This window comes from Chiroxiphia lanceolata, chromosome 4 (assembly GCF_009829145.1).
Source record: "Chiroxiphia lanceolata isolate bChiLan1 chromosome 4, bChiLan1.pri, whole genome shotgun sequence".
NCBI classification, from domain to species: domain Eukaryota; kingdom Metazoa; phylum Chordata; class Aves; order Passeriformes; family Pipridae; genus Chiroxiphia; species Chiroxiphia lanceolata.
In genome coordinates, this window is record NC_045640.1 from 42,879,056 (window position 1) to 42,898,789 (window position 19,734).

Below are 19,734 nucleotides of genomic sequence, written 5' to 3' on the forward strand. Positions count from 1 at the left end.
GAAATGGTAAAATCTGAATTTTAACCAATCCTGTAATGCACAGTCATGGTAACACAATGAAACAACAATGTTTGAGAGAGGTAACTTTTTTAAGCTTTATTTCATATCCCATTTGGAACAGTATATCTAGTCAGTTCATATCTATGCTCCTGCCCCGCCTGGCGATTAGTAGAAATGAACAACTTAACTCACTACCCCAAAGGCTAATCTCTTGACAACAGCACATTTATAGGCTCAAAAAGAAGGCAGTCAGATATTGAAAAGAAATGCCAGCTGTGCTTATTCATCAAAATAATAATCGCATTTAATGGTACATGGGACTTCTACAATAGAAAAAATTTTCCAGAATACTAAGCTTCTTGAAAAGAAACATTCAATAAAGAAGTCTCTGGACAAAATGCTTATTTTCCTAGAGGCAAACACATGGTTCCTCCTATAGTCCAGCAACAAAACACAGGGTTCTTTACTCTACAATATCATCTTGAATTTTATCCAATTTCAACTACTCTTAAGGACATGAGAAAATGAAGCCATTATATTGATTCGTTAGACTGTTGCAAAAGTGGCAAACTTATATTTTGGTAAATAACTGGATCCATACACACAGTTTTTCCTTAAAAACAGAAAGGATGAGGAGAGAAAGCAGAAAGTAAGTCAACTCATTTATTGAAAAACAGCAATGCAAAAAATGGTGATTAGGAAGTCAACTTATTTGATATTCTAATTGGAAACAAACACAAATATTCTTACCACTTAGAAAACACTTATTGCTGTATTTCTTTTTTGCCAACCCATTTTTCTAGTCTCACAGCAAGTACTCATTTCAACAAAAAAACATATAAACACTTTTCCCCTCCACCATTTCTTTTTCCTCTATTGCTGACCGTAAGTATCAACTTTAAAACTTCTGTTTGTTGCTAATCACTGCTGACATGCAAAAGTTTCAAGCTTTAGAAAACACAGTAAAAACAAAAAGCTGTGTTTTGGATGTGTTTCTCTATTCTTGAATAACTTGTTTGGATTTTACTCTTCAGCACCAGGGAACAGGCAGTCAACATATTAAGATAGAAGGCATGCATTCAGTTAGTATAAAAAAAATTCTCGATTTCTGTCCCCAGTAACACGATGGTTCTCACAGCAAATAACCATGTCATTGTTGTACTGCTCAGATTCCTATGACAGCATGAAATTTATCAGAGCAGACAGTGCATCACATGTATATATTATCTTTGACCAAAGATCACAAGGCACTTCAGGTTGCAAATAAACTCTCTAATCTTTGTGAAGTATTGTAGGAAAGAAGACAAGTAAATCAAGGCATAAGAAAGTTAAATGACCTTTCAAGTGTTGCAGTTCTCAGACAACCACACCAGCTAAACCTCCTGATTTCCAATCTCTGTTGAAAATTCATCACCAGTGAGGAATTCACCTAATCAGTGAAAATTAGGGAACTCTCTTATCATTGTCCACTACACCTGGAAACTTCAGAAGTGTCCATCTCTGACTGTGGTAGAACATCCATCACAGTATTGCATGCCATCTGTTGCGGAACCACACTTCAATACAGGTTTTTGTGTGACATGCAACTCTGAGAAACTCTAGAAACTACTGAGATCTTAGAGCATTGCAAATCCTGCTGTTTCAATTCATAAGACTGACGACAAACATCGCAACTGAATTAATTTGTCAGAGTTTCACATGAGCAAAAATAAAAGACCAACAAAAAAGGACTTCAGTGGCATTCTACCTGAAATCCCCAACTGTGGTAGCTTAGCCACTCAGTAGAGGAAGCCACTAAACAAACTTGATTTTATTGAAAACAAGTTATTTAACACATCAGCAAGCAGTAAGAGGAAGCAAATACCCAACACATAATACAGTCTGTTTACTGAGCTGATAAAAAAGCCCAAGTTGAAAAGCCTTTTGTAAAATTCTTCATGATCAGAACGCTGAGGCACTGGAACAGGTTGCCCACAGAAGTTGTGGACTCCCATCCCTTCAAGTGTTCCAGACCAGGTTGGATGGGGCTCTGAGAAACCTGGTCTAGTAGAAGATGTCCCTGTCCATGGCAACGGATTTAGAACCAGCTGATCTTTAAGGTCCCTTCCAACCCAAATCATTCTGTGATTCCATGAAATACCAGGAGAAGAACTTCATTCAAGGGACCACAAGCCACCATGCAAGCTGGCTTGAGGGATGTTAAGTATCACACAGGAACAGTATCACCAAGTAAAATTTCAGTGGAAGGGCTGACATTATCTTCATAATATCAGTTCTATTTCAGTAACTTTGACTAGACAATGTTCTTTACAAAATTTTGATGCCAGACTTCCCATAGGAAGTGAGTATGACTACCCAGATTTCTCACTAAACACATAGTCTACATGAGTACTGGCTAGCCAAAATACAATGTAGAGAGCCTTTATTAGCAAGTTTCAATGGACCAGGGATTTGACAAATTTACTCCTTCCCTTACTGTAGAGTGAGATAAGCTTGTGGATATATGACCTCACTCTGGAGCTTAAGCTTAAACCCATTTTCGTTTTTAAAATGCAGTAAAGAATTTTACATAATATACACTTCACATTTGGTTGTGTCACTTAAATCAGAATTGTCTCAATACAACTCCTAAATATAGCTTGTTTCAACTAAGTCAGTGATATACCGAAAGAATCCTAGATTTGCAACCATTTTCTCTAAATCAGTGATGTGCATAAGAGAATTTCATCAAACGAGGTTAAAGCAGTTTAAAGTTATCTTTCCAATTGCAGCTGTCAATATGGGATGCACAGGTTATAACAGTAATTTAGAAAGCCGGAAGGGTTCCCTGGTCAGGACATTGCTGCCTCACCTAAATTTCCCAAAGAACCTTGTTTTGCAGCAGCTTTTCTAACACTTTTCTTCTCTGCTACCACATAAGCTCTGACTTGAGTTTCCCCAAGTATTAAACTTCACAGATGCTCTCCTCAGTACCTGTCCTAGAGGTAAATTCACTTCTGGAGTCCTTTTCTATCACAGTACTTGTATTACATATTGAATGTATGATGTGAATATAAACCTACTGCAAATAAAACAAAAACAAACAACAACAACAACAGCAACAAAACCCTAACAATGATATACAAAACAATGTTATTTACAGGAATCCATTTTACAGTAGACAGATGTTTTCCCCAAGCAACTGCTCCCTAACTACACTATTCCCTTAAACAATTGACAAGTCTAATTTTCCACTTGACTATTCAAAAGCATTATTTCCAAATAAATTCATTAATACTAAAAAAAAAAAATCTTTTGCTCACTCTGTGTATTAAAAGTAGATATTTTAATTCATATAAGTCATTTACAATTTCAATTCAAAAGCATTTTTAAATTGAATTTACACTGACCATAGATGACAGTTCCCTTCTCCATAAGCATACTTTACTACATCTGTATCTCAGCTTATAACTCATTATACTCAAAACATACACAGTTAGCTAAAGAACAGATGTATTACAGTTTTCAACATGCTTGTTAACAGAAGACAAGTTTTAAGTGAAAGTTAAGGGTTTCCATGTTTCCCAAGTTTACACTTTCAGTTTTCATTAAAAAAAAAACTTTACTATTATAAAAATACAATAGTACAAATATGTCAGTGGCTAACAAAAAACATGAGAATAATTTAGGATCACTGCATTTAATCCCCTTCAAATTTAATAAATTTACTAATAAAACAAAACAATAAAGTACTTCAATTAAATCTACAGCCACAGGCAACACACAAATTTTTGTAAGCACTTACACATAGAGACAGCCAAAAACTTGCAGGTACTGAGGGCAACTCACTCTATTCTTTCTATTATCATCATGATATTGGAGGACAAGGCAGTTTTCTCCAGACATGACCCACCCATTCCCCCAGGTCCCCAGACATACTTGTACACACACATACAGATGCTCTTTTCAAAGCTCGCAGGGAAGGCAGCAGCTACTGAAGAGGGAACATTTCCCTATCAGCATTCTGCCCTGTCCCCTCAACCTGGGCCTCCACATTCCTGCTTTCACATCAACCCAACTCCCAAGTGGAAAGTTATTTCTCAGCACTGGAATGCAAACATATTCACCAAAAGTGATGCAGAATCTGAAGAAAACTCCACTGACAATGAACACCAAGAAACGGGTTTTCAGTGTGAAGCATTTTTCCTCCTTCCTCTTAAAAATCAAAGATCACTCAAACTCAATTTCACTATTGACAACTATTTTGCAAAAAGGACGTACAAAAATTTAGGGTTTCCTCTATAATGTTGTGTTCACTTTGATTTCTTTTGATATTCACCACGTTGCATTAGCTTAAAGTTTTAGTAAAACCACATTTAAGTCTCAAAAAGAAAGTTCCACAAGTATGGTCATCTCTATCATACACATTCTTCAACGCATTTTTAAGTGCAAAATATTGTTATAGTTTCATGTACATGTAAACGCAATATTTTGAACAAAGTTGCTGGTTGAAAATAAAACCTATTTAATTGGCAGTTCCTCTCAATCAAAAAGTATGTTCTATTTAGACATGTTCTAACAGAAGGAAAAATACAAGTAACACATTTTCTTGGTTCTCAAGTTCTTAGAATTTTCTAGAGTACATATATGCAAGGAAATAAATTCTAAAGAGATTTTGATTTTTTTGATAAAAAAATTTACAATCTAATTAAAGTAGAAATGCAATGCATGAATATTGCAATGATTTATGCCAAAACCCTAGAAAACAGATATTCAAAAACTTTCTTTGTTCTGAAGTTCTCAAATGGTATGTCCAATGGGTTTAAGATTACTGCTGTGCAATATTTGCCAATGCAGAACATCTAAACATACATGGAGATTAAAGTAAACATTATCCCTCTCCCATCTTAACTAAAATCAATCCTTCTCTCTTCAAGACTATAGATAAATAAATCTGTAAGCACAAGTCTGTGCATAGTTGAGTTCACTTTCTCAAGCTTTTAATAAATTCATGATAAAACCAAATCTTAAGTCATATAAACCCAATACTTCCAAGCTCTTTTTGTGAAAATTACATTGCTTCAGTTGACATCTACATTTAGGAGAATCATAGAAAACTACCAAAGTGAAATACAGAAGTATTGCATGAAGCATATTTAGAATTTGAAGTTATGTAAGCTGAAGTGTCTTCATTTGCTTTTAGGTAGCCCTCATCCTAAAAATGCTATTACTACCATCATCGTTTACATTCAAGTACTCTCTACTGCATTTCCCATCTTCCCTCTACCCTCCACTTCTCAATCTCAGAATAGATAGGAATCTCTGTTCCTTCAGATGGATCATTTGCTGCATGTCCCACATGCACACGCCACTTGTCACAGCAGTGCCATGACCTCAGCCATGACAGGCACTTGCTTTCCATCACTGCATTTTCTGATGACAGAGAAGCAAACATGAGCAGAATGTCTGGTCTCTGACAAATCCCAAAATCAAGTCTAATGTAATAATCAACATTTAACTTAGAACAACATCAAAATGTGTTAGATTTAGTTCTAAAGCAAACTAGTCACACTGAATTCTTGGATGAAATATAGAGCAGTATTTAGTAGATGTCTAGATGGGGAAAAAAATGGGGACTATTTTCTATTTGCCATTTAGGGAGATAATAGGGGATTCGGCCAAGTTCCTTCTCATGTATGTTTTTTTACTAAAAAACACCACATTTCACTTTGGTATGTCCAGATTAGAACGAAAAACATGAGTACCTCAATATGGCTTTTTCTAGCGAAGCTGGGTTTAGCTGGATTTCACATCAATGAGCTGACCTCCACCCAACTCATCCTTGCCAGGGATGAAAAAGAAGAAAGTAACAACTTAAAAGCTCGTATACATGCATAAGCCATTCCCAGAGGAATGCTTAAGTGTTCTGACAAAAACTAAATTTGGCATGGCCATTTCCTGACCCCTCAGAAAAAAAGGCAGAGCCTTTCATGCATGCAGAGCCACTCCAATGCAAACAGCTCTCCACTGGGGATGATGCAAGGAGGGAAGGTAGCAGCGGGTTTCCCCACACTTAGAGCTGCACACTGGAAACTACGAAATCAAGAGTTTGTCAACTAAAAGACAGGAGATCATTATACAGAACATGAAATTAGCTGATAATATAGGCTGACTTCTCCAATTCTCATCTGAACTAGTGTCTGTCTTTTAGAAAAAGCAAATAAAGATGCAAGTGAAACCCAAACTCCTTTTGATTTGCAATAACTAACATTCTTAATTAAAACGTGGTGGTCATCTTCATATCATAATAATCACTGGATTCTCAATGTTATTTTATTTTTGCTATGGTTTTTTTCCTACCTTTTTTTTTCCTACTTTTTTTCTACTTTTTTTCCTGCTTTTTTTTCTGCTTTTTTTCCTGCTTTTTTTCCTGCTTTTTTTCCCTGCGTTTTTTCCCGTTTTTTTCCGCTTTTTTTTTCCGCTTTTTTTCCCTGCTTTTTTTTCCGCTTTTTTTCCCTGCTTTTTTTCCTGCTTTTTTTTCCGCTTTTTTTCCTGCTTTTTTCCTGCTTTTTTTTCCGCTTTTTTTCCCTGCTTTTTTTTCCGCTTTTTTTCCTGCTTTTTTCCTGCTTTTTTTTCCTGCTTTTTTTTCCTGCTTTTTTTCCCGCTTTTTTTTCCGCTTTTTTTTCCAACTTTTTTTTCCAACTTTTTTTCCCGCTTTTTTTCCCGCTTTTTTTTCCGCTTTTTTTCCGCTTTTTTTTCCAACTTTTTTTTCCAACTTTTTTTCCCGCTTTTTTTCCCGCTTTTTTTTCCGCTTTTTTTTCCGCTTTTTTTCTGCTTTTTTTTCTACTTTTTTTTCCGCTTTTTTTCCTACTTTTTTCTGCTTCTTTTTCTACTTTTTTTTCCGCTTTTTTTCCTACTTTTTTCTGCTTCTTTTTCCTTTTTTTCTGCTTTTTTTTCTACTTTTTTCTGCTTTTTTTCTGCTTTTTTTCCTACTTTTTTTCTGCTTTTTTTCCTACTTTTTTTCTGCGTTTTTTTCTGCGTTTTTTTCTGCTTTTTTTCTGCTTTTTTTCCTACGTTTTTTTCTGCTTTTTTTTCTGCTTTTTTTTCTGCGTTTTTTTCTACGTTTTTTTCTGCTTTTTTTCTGCTTTTTTTCTACTTTTTTTCCTACTTTTTTTCTGCTTTTTTTTCTGCTTTTTTTTTCCTGCGTTTTTTTCCTACGTTTTTTTCTGCTTTTTTTTCTGCTTTTTTTCCTACGTTTTTTTCTGCTTTTTTTTCTGCTTTTTTCCTACGTTTTTTTCCTACGTTTTTTTCTGCTTTTTTTTCTGCTTTTTTTCTGCTTTTTTTTCTGCTTTTTTTCCTACGTTTCTTTCTGCTTTTTTTTCTGCCTTTTTTTTCTGCTTTTTTTCTGCTTTTTTTTCTGCTTTTTTTCCTACGTTTTTTTCTGCTTTTTTTTCTGCGTTTTTTTCTGCTTTTTTTTCTGCTTTTTTTTCTGCTTTTTTTCCTACGTTTTTTTCTGCTTTTTTTCCTACGTTTTTTTCTGCTTTTTTTCCTGCTTTTTTTCTGCTTTTTTTCCTGCTTTTTTCTGCATTTTTTCTGCATTTTTTCTGCATTTTTTCTGCATTTTTTTTCTGCATATTTTTTCTGCATATTTTTTCTGCATATTTTTTCTGCATATTTTTCTACATATTTTTTCTACATTTTTTTCCTACATATTTTTCTACATATTTTTTCTACATATTTTTTCTTCATATTTTTTCTACATTTTTTTCCTACATATTTTTCTACATATTTTTTTCTATGTATTATTTTTCTACATATTATTTTTCTGTTATTTTATTTATAGCAGGTTTTTTCGACAAGATCAAAAAGCTGCTTTAAAGAAATGCTTTTCAGCTAAAAGGAAAACTGAGATGCTGGCAAGTGGAATATAAGTTGAAGAGGCATTTTCAGACCTGTCACTACTTGCAAATCCTGGAGACATGAGCTCACTGCATACCACGGATAAGGATGATTAGACTTATCCAGTGTCATATGATAGCTTAGATGTTTACAGTCTCAGATACAACAGCTCATGTGTCAGCGAAGGGACTCACTTGCGACATCACAGCTAAGTACACGCCACTTAATAATACTCTGGGAGGAGTGTTTCACAAGAGACAAGAGCCTCAAACATCACTGCAGATCCCTGCTTGACTTGGGACCCAAACCGCCCACTGCCTGTGGGAGAAGAGGAATCTCTTATAGGGCAATAACCCTGGTGCTGCAGCAGGAGGGTGTACAGCTGGGAAGAACCCAGCAAGCCAGACAGAGAGAATGCCTGACGACTAACCAGACCATACTAAAATCATAGAATAAGCATATTTATAGTAAATTAATGTTTTAAATTTTGTGTGTGAAAAAAACACTAAAAGTGTGTGAAAGTTAATTTGAACTCCAGCTGAAAGCTTTAGTAAACTTCTTCAGTATTTTGAACACATTTAGTTAGCATCCTTAGAGATGACAGACTATAGTGCTGTATCTACATAATACTCATAGGGATTTATTTCTTATGCAAATGCAACACAGATCAGCGGTTGCATTAATCTGTTAATTTATAGTTGACTACTGCAAGCACTTCAAAAGAAGTTCCTGAAAACCCACAGTGAATAATTTAAAATTAGCAAGATTCTCTGGAAGCAAACCTCCAGAAAATCCCCTCATTCAACCCCTGAAGCGTATGCCTTATGATCTTCATACAGTTTTCCTTTTAGAAAAGGGAAAGTTTTGAGAAGTGTGGTTAATTTTAAAATTTTACCTGGTTATAAGACTTAGTATGGTAGCAAGTTTGACTAGTTTAGGTTAAAAAAAATTAAATAATTGTGTAAAGTTTCACATTTGTTCCTTCTCACTTTATCTTCTCATAATGCTATATTAAAACTAACACATTAAGCTGAAACATGGTTAAAAACCCAATCTGAAAAAGTACTGTTAAGAATAAAAAATTGTTTTGCAAATTTACTGTAACAAAGGTAGATGCTCAGAGCCTTTATATAACGAGGTGATCCTGAACACTTTTCAGACTAGAATACCACTTAAAATTCTTCTAGGACCCTTTCATTTAGACATATGAAATCTTCATATATAAAAAAAATAAATGAGTTGATGACATTCTCCTGTTGAATTCAAGATCTGTATTCATAAACTATATACACAAAGAAACAAAACTGGACAACTGGAACCTCCTAGTAGAGGCAACAACAAAATTTAGCTTGTTGTAGCAGTTCTGTTTTGCTTCATCTCTAGCACAGAAAGCTAGAAGGCAGGTACTTCATCAGAATAGCTGACAAAAGGTCTTTCTTTGGGAAAAATTATACTTATTTTATTTTTAAATTAGAAGTTCTTGTATTATTTTATCTCAGAAAACATTCAAAGATGAAAGGTTTTTTCCTAACCTACTTTTTTTGGTTGTTCCTTAAATAAATAAATAAATAAATGGTTTGAATAAAGACAGCTTTGCTTATGCTTCTTGCTAATGACGTCTGTGTTGCCATGGAGATTACCGTGACATCACAAGAGCTACATAATGGTCTCAAAGAATAAGAAGTTGTTGGAAAACATTACTTAAGAGGCAAGACCTCGTGTGAACACAGTTTGGCTTATTAACATTCATGAAATTCATTAAAACAGAGGAGTATTTATCCAATGTCATACAAAGACTTTAGATGTTAGATTCTAAATGAGGAGTTTTTACATTGAAAAATATAGAATAGGTATTTTTAAGTCCCCCTACAGACCTTCATAACTAAGATATTACAAATTTTTAGCTTCTTTACATAAATAAAATAAAACAACCTAGCATGTCATCTAGATTTTTAGTAGTGAAATAAGACCACATATACTGAAATTTTCCACATGCATTTATATGCTGAACTCAGTCAATACAACCAATTCACTCACATGGAGAGCTAAACACATGACCTCAATTAGTAGTTTACATAAATCTATTAGAACGAAACAGATATATTAAAGACAAATTTGTAAGTTTGTAATTGAATAAACAAAGTAAAACAGTGGAGTAGTACTGACAATTTTGTTTTACCTATTTATATTATAATTCGAAAATAAATTCTCCCTCACTTGACTTTATGTCTTGTATCCCTGAATTTGTTTTTCAGAAACATTTGAAAATTTTAGCATCACTTGAAACTGAGACATTTTCAAGTCTTTAATGTTATTCAATACTGCAGAAAAGATCATTTGTAGTGGAATCAACCTAAAAACCAAAACAATACTTCTGATTCCTTCCACCTTTTCCACAGTCCTCCAAGTACATAAGTAAAGGTCATTACTTCAGCTTACCAAGATTGTCCTTCACCGAAAATCATCTGAGTTTCACATGAGGTAAAGAAAAAGCAATGCTCTCTGTTCCCTTTCTTCACATGGTGGTAGTTCTCCCTTTTTGGTATTCTTTATGCTATTTTTGCGCACTGTTCATTTTGTTATTTTGAGGTAAGCAATGACCAGATTACTTCAGTTCATTACACTTATAAAACTTGTCCAGAGACTCTGAGAGCACATAAAACTAACATGGACTTCCTTTTGACCTCAGCAAGAATCTTATAATGCAGTTTTCTCAAGTAACTGAGGAGGGAGTTGATGTTTTGTAGGTTTGTACTAAAATTCAAAACCTTAAATATTATTAAATTGAATCAGAGGTAACCTTAAATCAGAAGGAACAGATTACATAACAGGTCATCTTACCAGCTGCCATATCAATTCTGAAAGTAACAACTTTCTTCTGATAGATACCTTTAATTAGCAATGTAAGCAGTAGTGAATATCCCAGTATAACAGGTCTCACATTTAATAACCACTTACTTTATTACACAGAGAATTTTCCCCTCCTTAGTTTCTCAAAAAGAACTCTCAATTTTTAGCCATAATTAGTCAACTTTCTAACATTTAAAGAAATGGGATGTGAGAGTTGGTATCATTCATAGATGACAAACTTTGTATTTCCTCTATCGGCTACCTTAAAGGATTCTCTCCTTTCCTCTGCTTTCTTTCTGCTCAAAGACTACCCCCCATAAATCTAGTTTGTTAAACCCTTCTCCTTAATTTTTCCTTAAGGTTCTTTTCAGTTACTTTGAGCTATTAAGATACACTCATGCTTACACAGAAAAAAATCTATCTCAGATTTTGCTTTTTGTTGGCATTGGCTATAACCCACTGAAAAATTTTCATTATACTTATTCTGCGTAGCAAATGCAAAAATAACCTAAATTCATTCACAGGCAAAACTCTCCATAAAAGCAGTGGTCTGGATTTACAATGTAACGTACTTTGGTTTTACGCTCCATATCACAAATTCATAAGTGTAATTTCGTCATTAAAGTAGATACCTTTAACTAAGTACTTTTACACAACCTCAGTTTCAATGGGAAAGATAAACTCCATTGATATGAATAAAGCACAACATAAGAAAAGTCTACCTTATTTACTTATTTTAAAAGTGGTAACAGTGGTAAGAAATGCCATCTTGACTGAGCTTACAATTACCATGTGCAAAACAATGAAAAACCAACCAGAAAAAGAATTCTTGAATCTACAAGCTCTGCACTATCAATTCATGGTCTCTCTCCTATAAAAAACCTAAGAAATTGTACTGAACATCCCACAAATGCACCTGAGCACCAGCAGGCGATCTAGGCCATCTCAAGTCCATCATCATGTCTTTTGTGTGGAAAGAGATAGACGTCTGTAGCTCTAGTATATACGTCTAGAAACTAGTATAAGGTTTGCATTTGTGAGAGCTTCTGAAACTGGCTTTTCTCCTACCATGAGCATTTCCCTTCCTAAAAGCCTTCCTCACTTTAAGAGGAATCGGAATTACTCAGGCTCACTTAAAACTTATTCGGGTCATTTGACACTTTCTGCTTCATTGTTACCTTCTCATCTCCTCATTCATTACAAACTTGGAAGAAAGCCTGGTAGCGCTAGACACACTATGTTGAATTTCTATTTTTATTTCCAAAAGTTGCCAGCGTAATAGATTAAGTCCCTTAGTATTTTATCAGCTCTGCAAAACCAAAATTCCAGTAGCACTGAAATATGACAGGAACAATGCCAGATACCAGGCAATCTCATCATTTAGGAACTGTCTCCTATTTCCCAGCATTTCAGATACTGGCAGCACACTTGGAAAATAACCAGTTTCAAACCTCAATGAGCTCTTCAATAACTCAGCAGAACAGAAGATGGATGGGATAAAAGAAAAATTAACTGTAAAAATAATTTTAAGTATTCATATTTAAAAAAAAAAGTACACAAATTTTTTCAAACTGTAAGGACAATTTCAGGTGACATGACTGGTACAAGTAGTCTGTGCACTGCATCACAAACGTCGCTGAAATAGCAGGTGACATCACAAGACAAAGGTCCATCAATTTATGGCTCAGCTAATTCAGCTACAGTCAGAGTTGACTGTGGTTTAAGTGATGAAATCAGAGCAAGCACTGTGCTTCACTGACAACAACGACCATGATACCAACAGGAGATCAACAAATTCAAGGCGGATGGCCAGATAAGACACTCCCAATAAAATGCTACCTCTTGGAAGTAAGCTTCTATTTTCTCTAGGAGTTTTAGTCTCAATAAGCAAACACAGTCACACGCACTGTGATAAGTGTAATTTTTTGCTTGCAACTAACAGTAAGCATCTCCATCCAAAAGGACATATGCAGTCTTTTGGGTAGATGCAGACAGTACAAAGCAATCAGTGCTAATTTCTCAAGATCTATTTAAAATCCATTGTAATTCATGGTAGCCATGCACTCAGTCATAAAAGGACTGACATCACTACTTCTTCCAACTTCTTTCTCCAGCCTATGATCTCAGCCTTTCCTAGACTAAACCATAAGATCACACTCCTTCATGCTTCAGTTTCAGTTGATGGACTGAAATGCTCAATCAAGGTACTCAAACCAGACAGGGGACAAGGCAGCACAAGGGGTCAGCCCACAACAATACCTTACTCTATACCTGCCCCTATGGCCAGGACCAAGGCTTCAGAACATCACTAGCTGGATACAGACATATTAAAACAACAAACAGGTTACAGGGACATCCAGCAGCAGCAGCTAGCAGCAGGAAAAAAAAAAAAAAAATAGAAGTTTTATACTAAAGAGAGAGAGAGTTCTGAGGGCAAACTAAATCCATTTTCACACATTTTCAAGTAATTTCTTAAATAGACTTAAAACTATAACCTGGGGAGTTATTTTTCTCTACAAAGCTCCAATGTATAGTCTTCATGCTTCCATCATGATGCTGTAAATCTTTAGCCATAAGCAAAACTCAGAACCTGTCAAAAGCTAAATAAGCTCAGCATAGCTCTTGATCAACTCCCTCTGCAGTTTAAACAACTAAACCAGCAGTTCCCAAAAGTACAGTTCTGAGCATCCCCCAAATCTGTTGTTCTACAACTCTCAGTTTCTTGCTCAGACAAAAAAAAAAAAAAAAAAAGAAATCCCTTTTTATGGGATTTTATCATGGTTTAAATATTTGTGTACATTGATCACCCTCTTTCAGTTAAAATCTCAGTCGTTCTGCTATCTCATAGGTTTCCATCAGCAATAGCCATTATTAAAAAACACTAAGTTTCAAATAGATTAATCATATACCGAGGGAAGGATTTTATTGTAATGATTAAAGCTACCAGTGTAATTTTATTCACTGAAAAGACTGATCAAAGACAGTTGTGTATTTAAAATATAAACACCCCATCAGATATATGTAAACCACACAAAATAGTATGACCCAGACATCACAAAAATTAGGAAGTAGGTTCCAGATACATAAAGCCATAAAAATGTATGTAGATAGCAAAGGGCTCTGCTCCAGTACCATAACACTCACATTCATCACCTGTCAAAATAAAAAAAACCTTCCAAAATCCCCAACAAATTTTCTTCTGAAAGGTTACTTTCATAAGTTAATCAGGATACACTTGGATGAAGACAAAAAATTTCTGCACAAACTGAGTTTTGATATTGCTTTACACACATTCAGAACAAGTCCATAATTTCTTCAATGAGTCTCCAGTACGATTAAATATTCCAATCCATTTTATAAGTTGTTTTAGTATAGGAAAGACCAGAGGCTTAAATAATCAATATTTATACAGATACATCCCTTTTCATTTTGATAATAGTAAAAACCAGATGTTCTCTCACCTTCAAAACTTAATCTTTTAATTAGAGAAAAAAGCTTAAATAATTGCTCTTGTAATAAAATTTTTGAACTTGCCAAAAGGAAAGCAGTTCTCAATTGCCACATGAAGCGATAAGGGGAGAACTGACTGGATATGGCAGCAAAGAAGAAAAAGAAGAGGTTACAGCAAGGGAACAGTGTAGATGAGTGAGTTGTTAGAGACAAGTGTAAAGCCAGGTTTGCACATGTCAAGTCAGCATTGCAGTATGCCTCAGTAGCACAGCACACACTACCCAGATGGTCTCAGAAGCATTTTAGGAGAAAAGCAGAAAAACCCAAGTACCAGAGCCTATCGGTTTGAGAAAAAATGCCCAGCAATTCTGTATTTTGCTGCTGCAAAGAGTTAGTTGCATCCTCTGGTCATGGAGGCCAAGGGCAAGCATGAGGTTAGTTGTGGGAGATCTAGGAAACCTTTTTGTACTGCAGGTCCCATTTAAGTAATATAAAAGAAACCAGTAGAATTTACGTTAGAAGCAAAGTTCTGGTACAAAAACCACACAGAAAATCCAAGCAAATGACCAAATGTGGTGAGAGCATGGAGCAGGCCAAGGGATGCTGGAGGCCCATTCCAAAAGATATTTTGAGGGACTGTCACTGTCATTGTTGCTGTCAGTGGCCATGTGAAAACACAGAAGAGCCAGGACAACCCTCAGTGAATGGTATTTTCTGTTCATTTATTTTCTAGACTTTATACACAAACCTCATTCTACCATGTGAACTGCTTCAGGGTACAGATGCTATGGAGAAATGCTGAGGGGACTGAGTGTTAATGTGTGCTAGTTTGGTGGTCATGGTGGGAGGGAAGAATTATAGAATGTTTAGTTTAACCATAATGTGTCTGATATGTTAAAGTAAAGGAATAAGTCTGAAAAATGTTAATAGTAAAATTGGGGGGGGGAGGGGAGAAGGATAATCTTTCCTGTCCAAATAAATTTCATTGTTGCAATTTACAGAAATTAAACAGGAGAGCAAGATTAAGCTTTACTTTATGTCACCAAAAATATGACAGCTTTAATTGTTCAGGTCAAAATTCTTGAAAACTGTAGATTGCATATTTTCACAAAACAATAAGTTAAGATAATAAAATTCAGCCTTATCTTATGAACACTATTTGCTAACAGATTGGTCAGCATTTGAACAAATACAAGTTAAGCTATATGGCAACAGAGAAATACAATTCAACTCATGTTATTTTCAAAAACAGACATGGTTCAGATGCTAAAGTTTCCAAAGCAAGTTACTCAAATTAGGACTTCGGGTATTCCAATATTCCATTTTGAATCTCTTTTTTTTTTAAAATTTGAAATTAAAGACTTGTCAAGTAGCTAGTTACAAGTAATTTTACAAGTCACCTAGTACATCATAAAATTTTGGCAAAAATTGGCAGCTCTGACACTCATTTCAAACTATTTCAACTAGCAGCTATTTGACCATATACATTACAAAACCACTTAATTTTGGATTGCTATACTATTTTTTATTCCAGGTTTGAGTGGGTGTCCTAGTTTCAGCCAAGGACAGGGTTAACTTTTCACATTAGTTGTGAGGGGGCAGGAGCTTTGTGGGCATGGTCAAGACATTGTGTTATTCAATACCATCTTATGTCATGGGTGGTGGAAGGGACTCTCTCCTACAGTCCTAAAAAACATGGTGGGCATGGACATAGGGTCCATCTGCCATTGTTCAACGCTTGGTGAGCATTTTGCATGTAAATCACCCTCTCTTTTACACACTGCTATTAGTATTGTTGCTCTTACTGTTGGGGGGGTATCTCATTGCTGTTTCCAGTAAATTGTTCTTATCTCAGAATCTCTACCCTTTGTGTCTCCCACCAGAAGGGGAGGGGAACTAGCAGTGTCTGGTTTGGGAGAGTCTGAGGAGGGAGAGGCATCAAATTAGGGAGTGGCATTCCTAAACCATGACACTGGGAAAGCAGGGAGGCTGTCATTTCTTATGCTTTTAGACAGTTTCGGGGGCTGGGACGGGGGGGCGATGACAACATGTATCTTATTTTAAATTTGGTCAGTTACTGCCCAGCCACCATTTAATGAAGTCAAGCTTGAGAGAGTCAGGAGGACAAGCAAGGAGAAGCTCACAAACTGAGCAGGACTGGCAGGATGCAGCCCAGAGAACTTGTCCAAAGGGATTTACTACAGGTGCGTGGGGTAGGCTGTCAAAAAAAAGAGAATATTTTTAAAATGGGGAAAAAAATTACGAGTTTCGGATGGTGATGCTTAGGCATGAACTACTCTTAGCTCAGAGAAAAGAAAAGTTAGGGAAATGAGAATTTTCTGTGTCAATCAGATCTGGAGATAGGAATATATTTTTTGCTTTCTACATATTTCCTTGCTCCTACACAGACTTCTCAGCTCCATCCTAATATCTCACAAGCTTCACATGTTGCAAAATAATTTCCTAGTGGCTTTTTAGATGGGTAAAGATAAAATGGATTAATCTGCAAAAAAACACACTAAAATAGTGCACATATGAATTTACTATTGCAAATTTAGTTTACTCAAATGACAATGTTTTAGTCAAATAAGATCAAAATTAGATGATCTCTAATTTGCAATGTTTAGGTCTCTTCCTATTACTTGATGTCAGTGATGAATGAGGACGTACTCCATTTGCTAAAGCATTGCCAGTTCACTGTAACAAGACAACAGCAAGACTCACAAATTATGCAATGCTCAAAAAGGCTCTTGAAATTGTTACTCCTTGTATATGTAAACAGTCAGTTTAAGAAGTTATCCAGTAACTGTCTTTTGCCTACTTTTAACACCACTCTTCAGATTTCAAAATACCACTCTATCAATTCCTTTTGGACAGCAGCCTTTTCAGTAGGTCTCTTCCTTTTTTCTAGAGCACAGAAAATTTCACTTTAGCATTCCTGCTAGTCTGTTTCTTCTGCCAAGTATGTATATCTGAGCAGTTTACTATTTCTGTCTGAGCAATTCACTGGTAGTGTAACTAAAGCTGAAAAACTTAATTTCCTTCTCAAGCTTTGCTTTATTAAATAAATAAATCATTAAATCACTTATTACCCCCAGTATTCCAAATCAGAAATTTAATCTAAGTGCCCTCTCACTTTTCCCAAGTTTCTTATTCATGGATTAGCCAAAGGCCCAGATATTCCAACTTACTCATTTACAAAGAAAAAATCCTGATTAACCTTGTCCTAAATTTAAAGAAGGTCCTCCCCTACCCTTTCATGACTAAAGCTTCTGAGCACAAAGCCCCTCACTAGAATAACTCTGATTTTACTCTCTAGAAATACTTTCTATCTTTGTAATTAACGTTACTTAATTTTGCTTTCAGAGATTTATGTTAGCTTGCTTAATTAACAAATTGTCTCTCTTGCATTCACTTCCCAAGACACTAACTTTGACATCTACTTGACTTCATCCACAACTATGAAACTCATCCTAATGTCAAATTCCATGCTTGTACTTCACAAAGATCTCAGACACTGTTCCACCAGATGTAATTTCTGAATTTCTCTCTGTGAACAGACCTTAAATGCTCTGCTTAGTGTTAGAGGATCTGAAATTTTCTGTTCATTCTTCCAGGAAGAATCTTAAGCTCATTGTTCATCTCACCTCTCTTCAAGTGTCCAGAAGTGTGCGGAAGCACAAACATTGCTGTATTTCAAAGGAAGATTCTTGCCACAGACTATATACAATCACCCTACCTTAATTCAGGTATTATATATCCTTTCTCCTGGTACCTAAAGGTAGCACTTACTGCCAGCTTTGTTTCTGGCAGTGCCTGTTTATGGATGACACTTTCACTCTGCCAGCAGCAGGGATCCTCTAATCCGTTGTTGTGATACTTTTCATAATAACCAGTTTTGCAATTTTAACATCATCTATTTGAAGGCACATCAAATATACCATTTTATCAGCACTGCCTGTCCTTTTACAAATGCAAGACACCTGACTGCACCAAGAACTACCATTAACAAATGGAAGTCCCAAGACTAGCACTGCTCATCCACTGAAAGGCAGATATCAAGATCTAATTTTTCATGTGCCAAGCAATACTAGCTCTAAAGTGGTTTTCCACTGTTTAAAATGGTTAAAAAATTTCCAGTACTTTCATTATCATGATACCATACAGAGACAGGTCATTCTTTCATTCTGCCTTTCACAAATTTTACTACATGCCACGTGCTTCAAAGAAGCCTTTTAGAGCAGTCTAAATGAATAGACATATAACCAAGATCTTAGTGATTCTGCTCTGCTTCTGCTAAAATGATCAAGTTCAGCCACGTTAGTGTAAAATCCTTGCAATCACTTGCATTTTTCCCATAGCTCAAAATAATTAATTTTTTTTACTGTAGCAATATACATTTGAGTGTCTGACACTCAAACTTTTTTTTCCATGTAAAATACCACTCTTCATGGCAAATCCATTTGCGTGAAGCACAGCCTTAAAAAGAAGCAACAAACCTGCAGTAACATAATCTAAGCATATACTAAAACATGCACCAAAGACTTGTGCACAGTAAGTAAAGCCTCAGGAAAACATCACAAGTTCTAGTGCATCCTATGATTACTTTGACTACTCACAGGAACAGACTCCTCAGTACTTCCCTCCATTTTATCATTTTTCAACTTTTTAAAAACAGTTGTTTTACTTTTTAAATTGACAGCATCTGCTCAACATTTTGCATGGTTGTACCCTGTCCACAATGCTTTCAATTTTAGATATGGGCATAAAACAGTTACCACAGTCAGTAAAGGCAGGAAAAGTGTGCTTACATGTGTTCTTCTGTGTGTTATTAAGAATAAGATACTGCCTTTTAATTCTAAAAATTTTCCACATCTCATGATTTATGTTTAAAATATAGAATGCAGTACATTCATAGCTGACATACCTGCTCCTTGGAAGAAACATAGATTCTTTAATGAAGACTGAACCAGACAGCAGGATATACCAACAGCTACCAATATCATCAGGGCTGGAATAAAAAGGAAAAAAAAAAAAGGACACAGTTCAAAACACTTGATTTAAATTACTCACGGCAGTACCAAATTTGCACTACAAAGAACTAAGAGACAAAAATGCTCAAAATTATGGAAGCTCCAGTTCAATCATTTATAAAACAATTCTGTGAAACTGTTCTAATTTCCATCTGCAAATATATACATTATAAGAATGTCTCATTTCATTTACTTCACTTTTTTAAAAGCATATATCTATCCACTTGATAACAGCAGAAATCCAATTAAATATAACAAAGTGTTTTAAATTAAGTCAAGCTACAGTAAACATATTGTACTGTATTCTGTTGAATGTATTACTTTCCTCTTGCTGAAGAGAACTGTAGCCTCTTTCCCTCTATAAATAAGACTTCCTTTCCCAATCCTAGCCATCTCCTCTTAAAACCTTTCTTCAAGACAGAAATTTGCCTTTTGGCATCAGCTTACCTTCCCACAAGATAAGAGAGCATTGGAAACATTCACAGATGATAAACCTGTATTAGATTTGTTAGTCATCATTATC

General features: G+C 35.3%; 1 protein-coding gene across 4 annotated transcripts in view; it reads right to left on the bottom strand.

The window, feature by feature from the left end:
- The window catches only part of RAPGEF2 (Rap guanine nucleotide exchange factor 2), a 181,349-nt gene that overhangs the window by 91,845 nt on the left and 69,770 nt on the right, over positions 1-19,734 (bottom strand). For all 4 annotated transcript variants that reach the window (XM_032685082.1, XM_032685083.1, XM_032685080.1 and 1 more), the window contains exon 4: positions 19,106-19,189. In XM_032685082.1, coding sequence (XP_032540973.1) covers positions 19,106-19,189 — 84 coding nt within the window. The remainder of the gene's footprint in view (positions 1-19,105; positions 19,190-19,734) is intronic.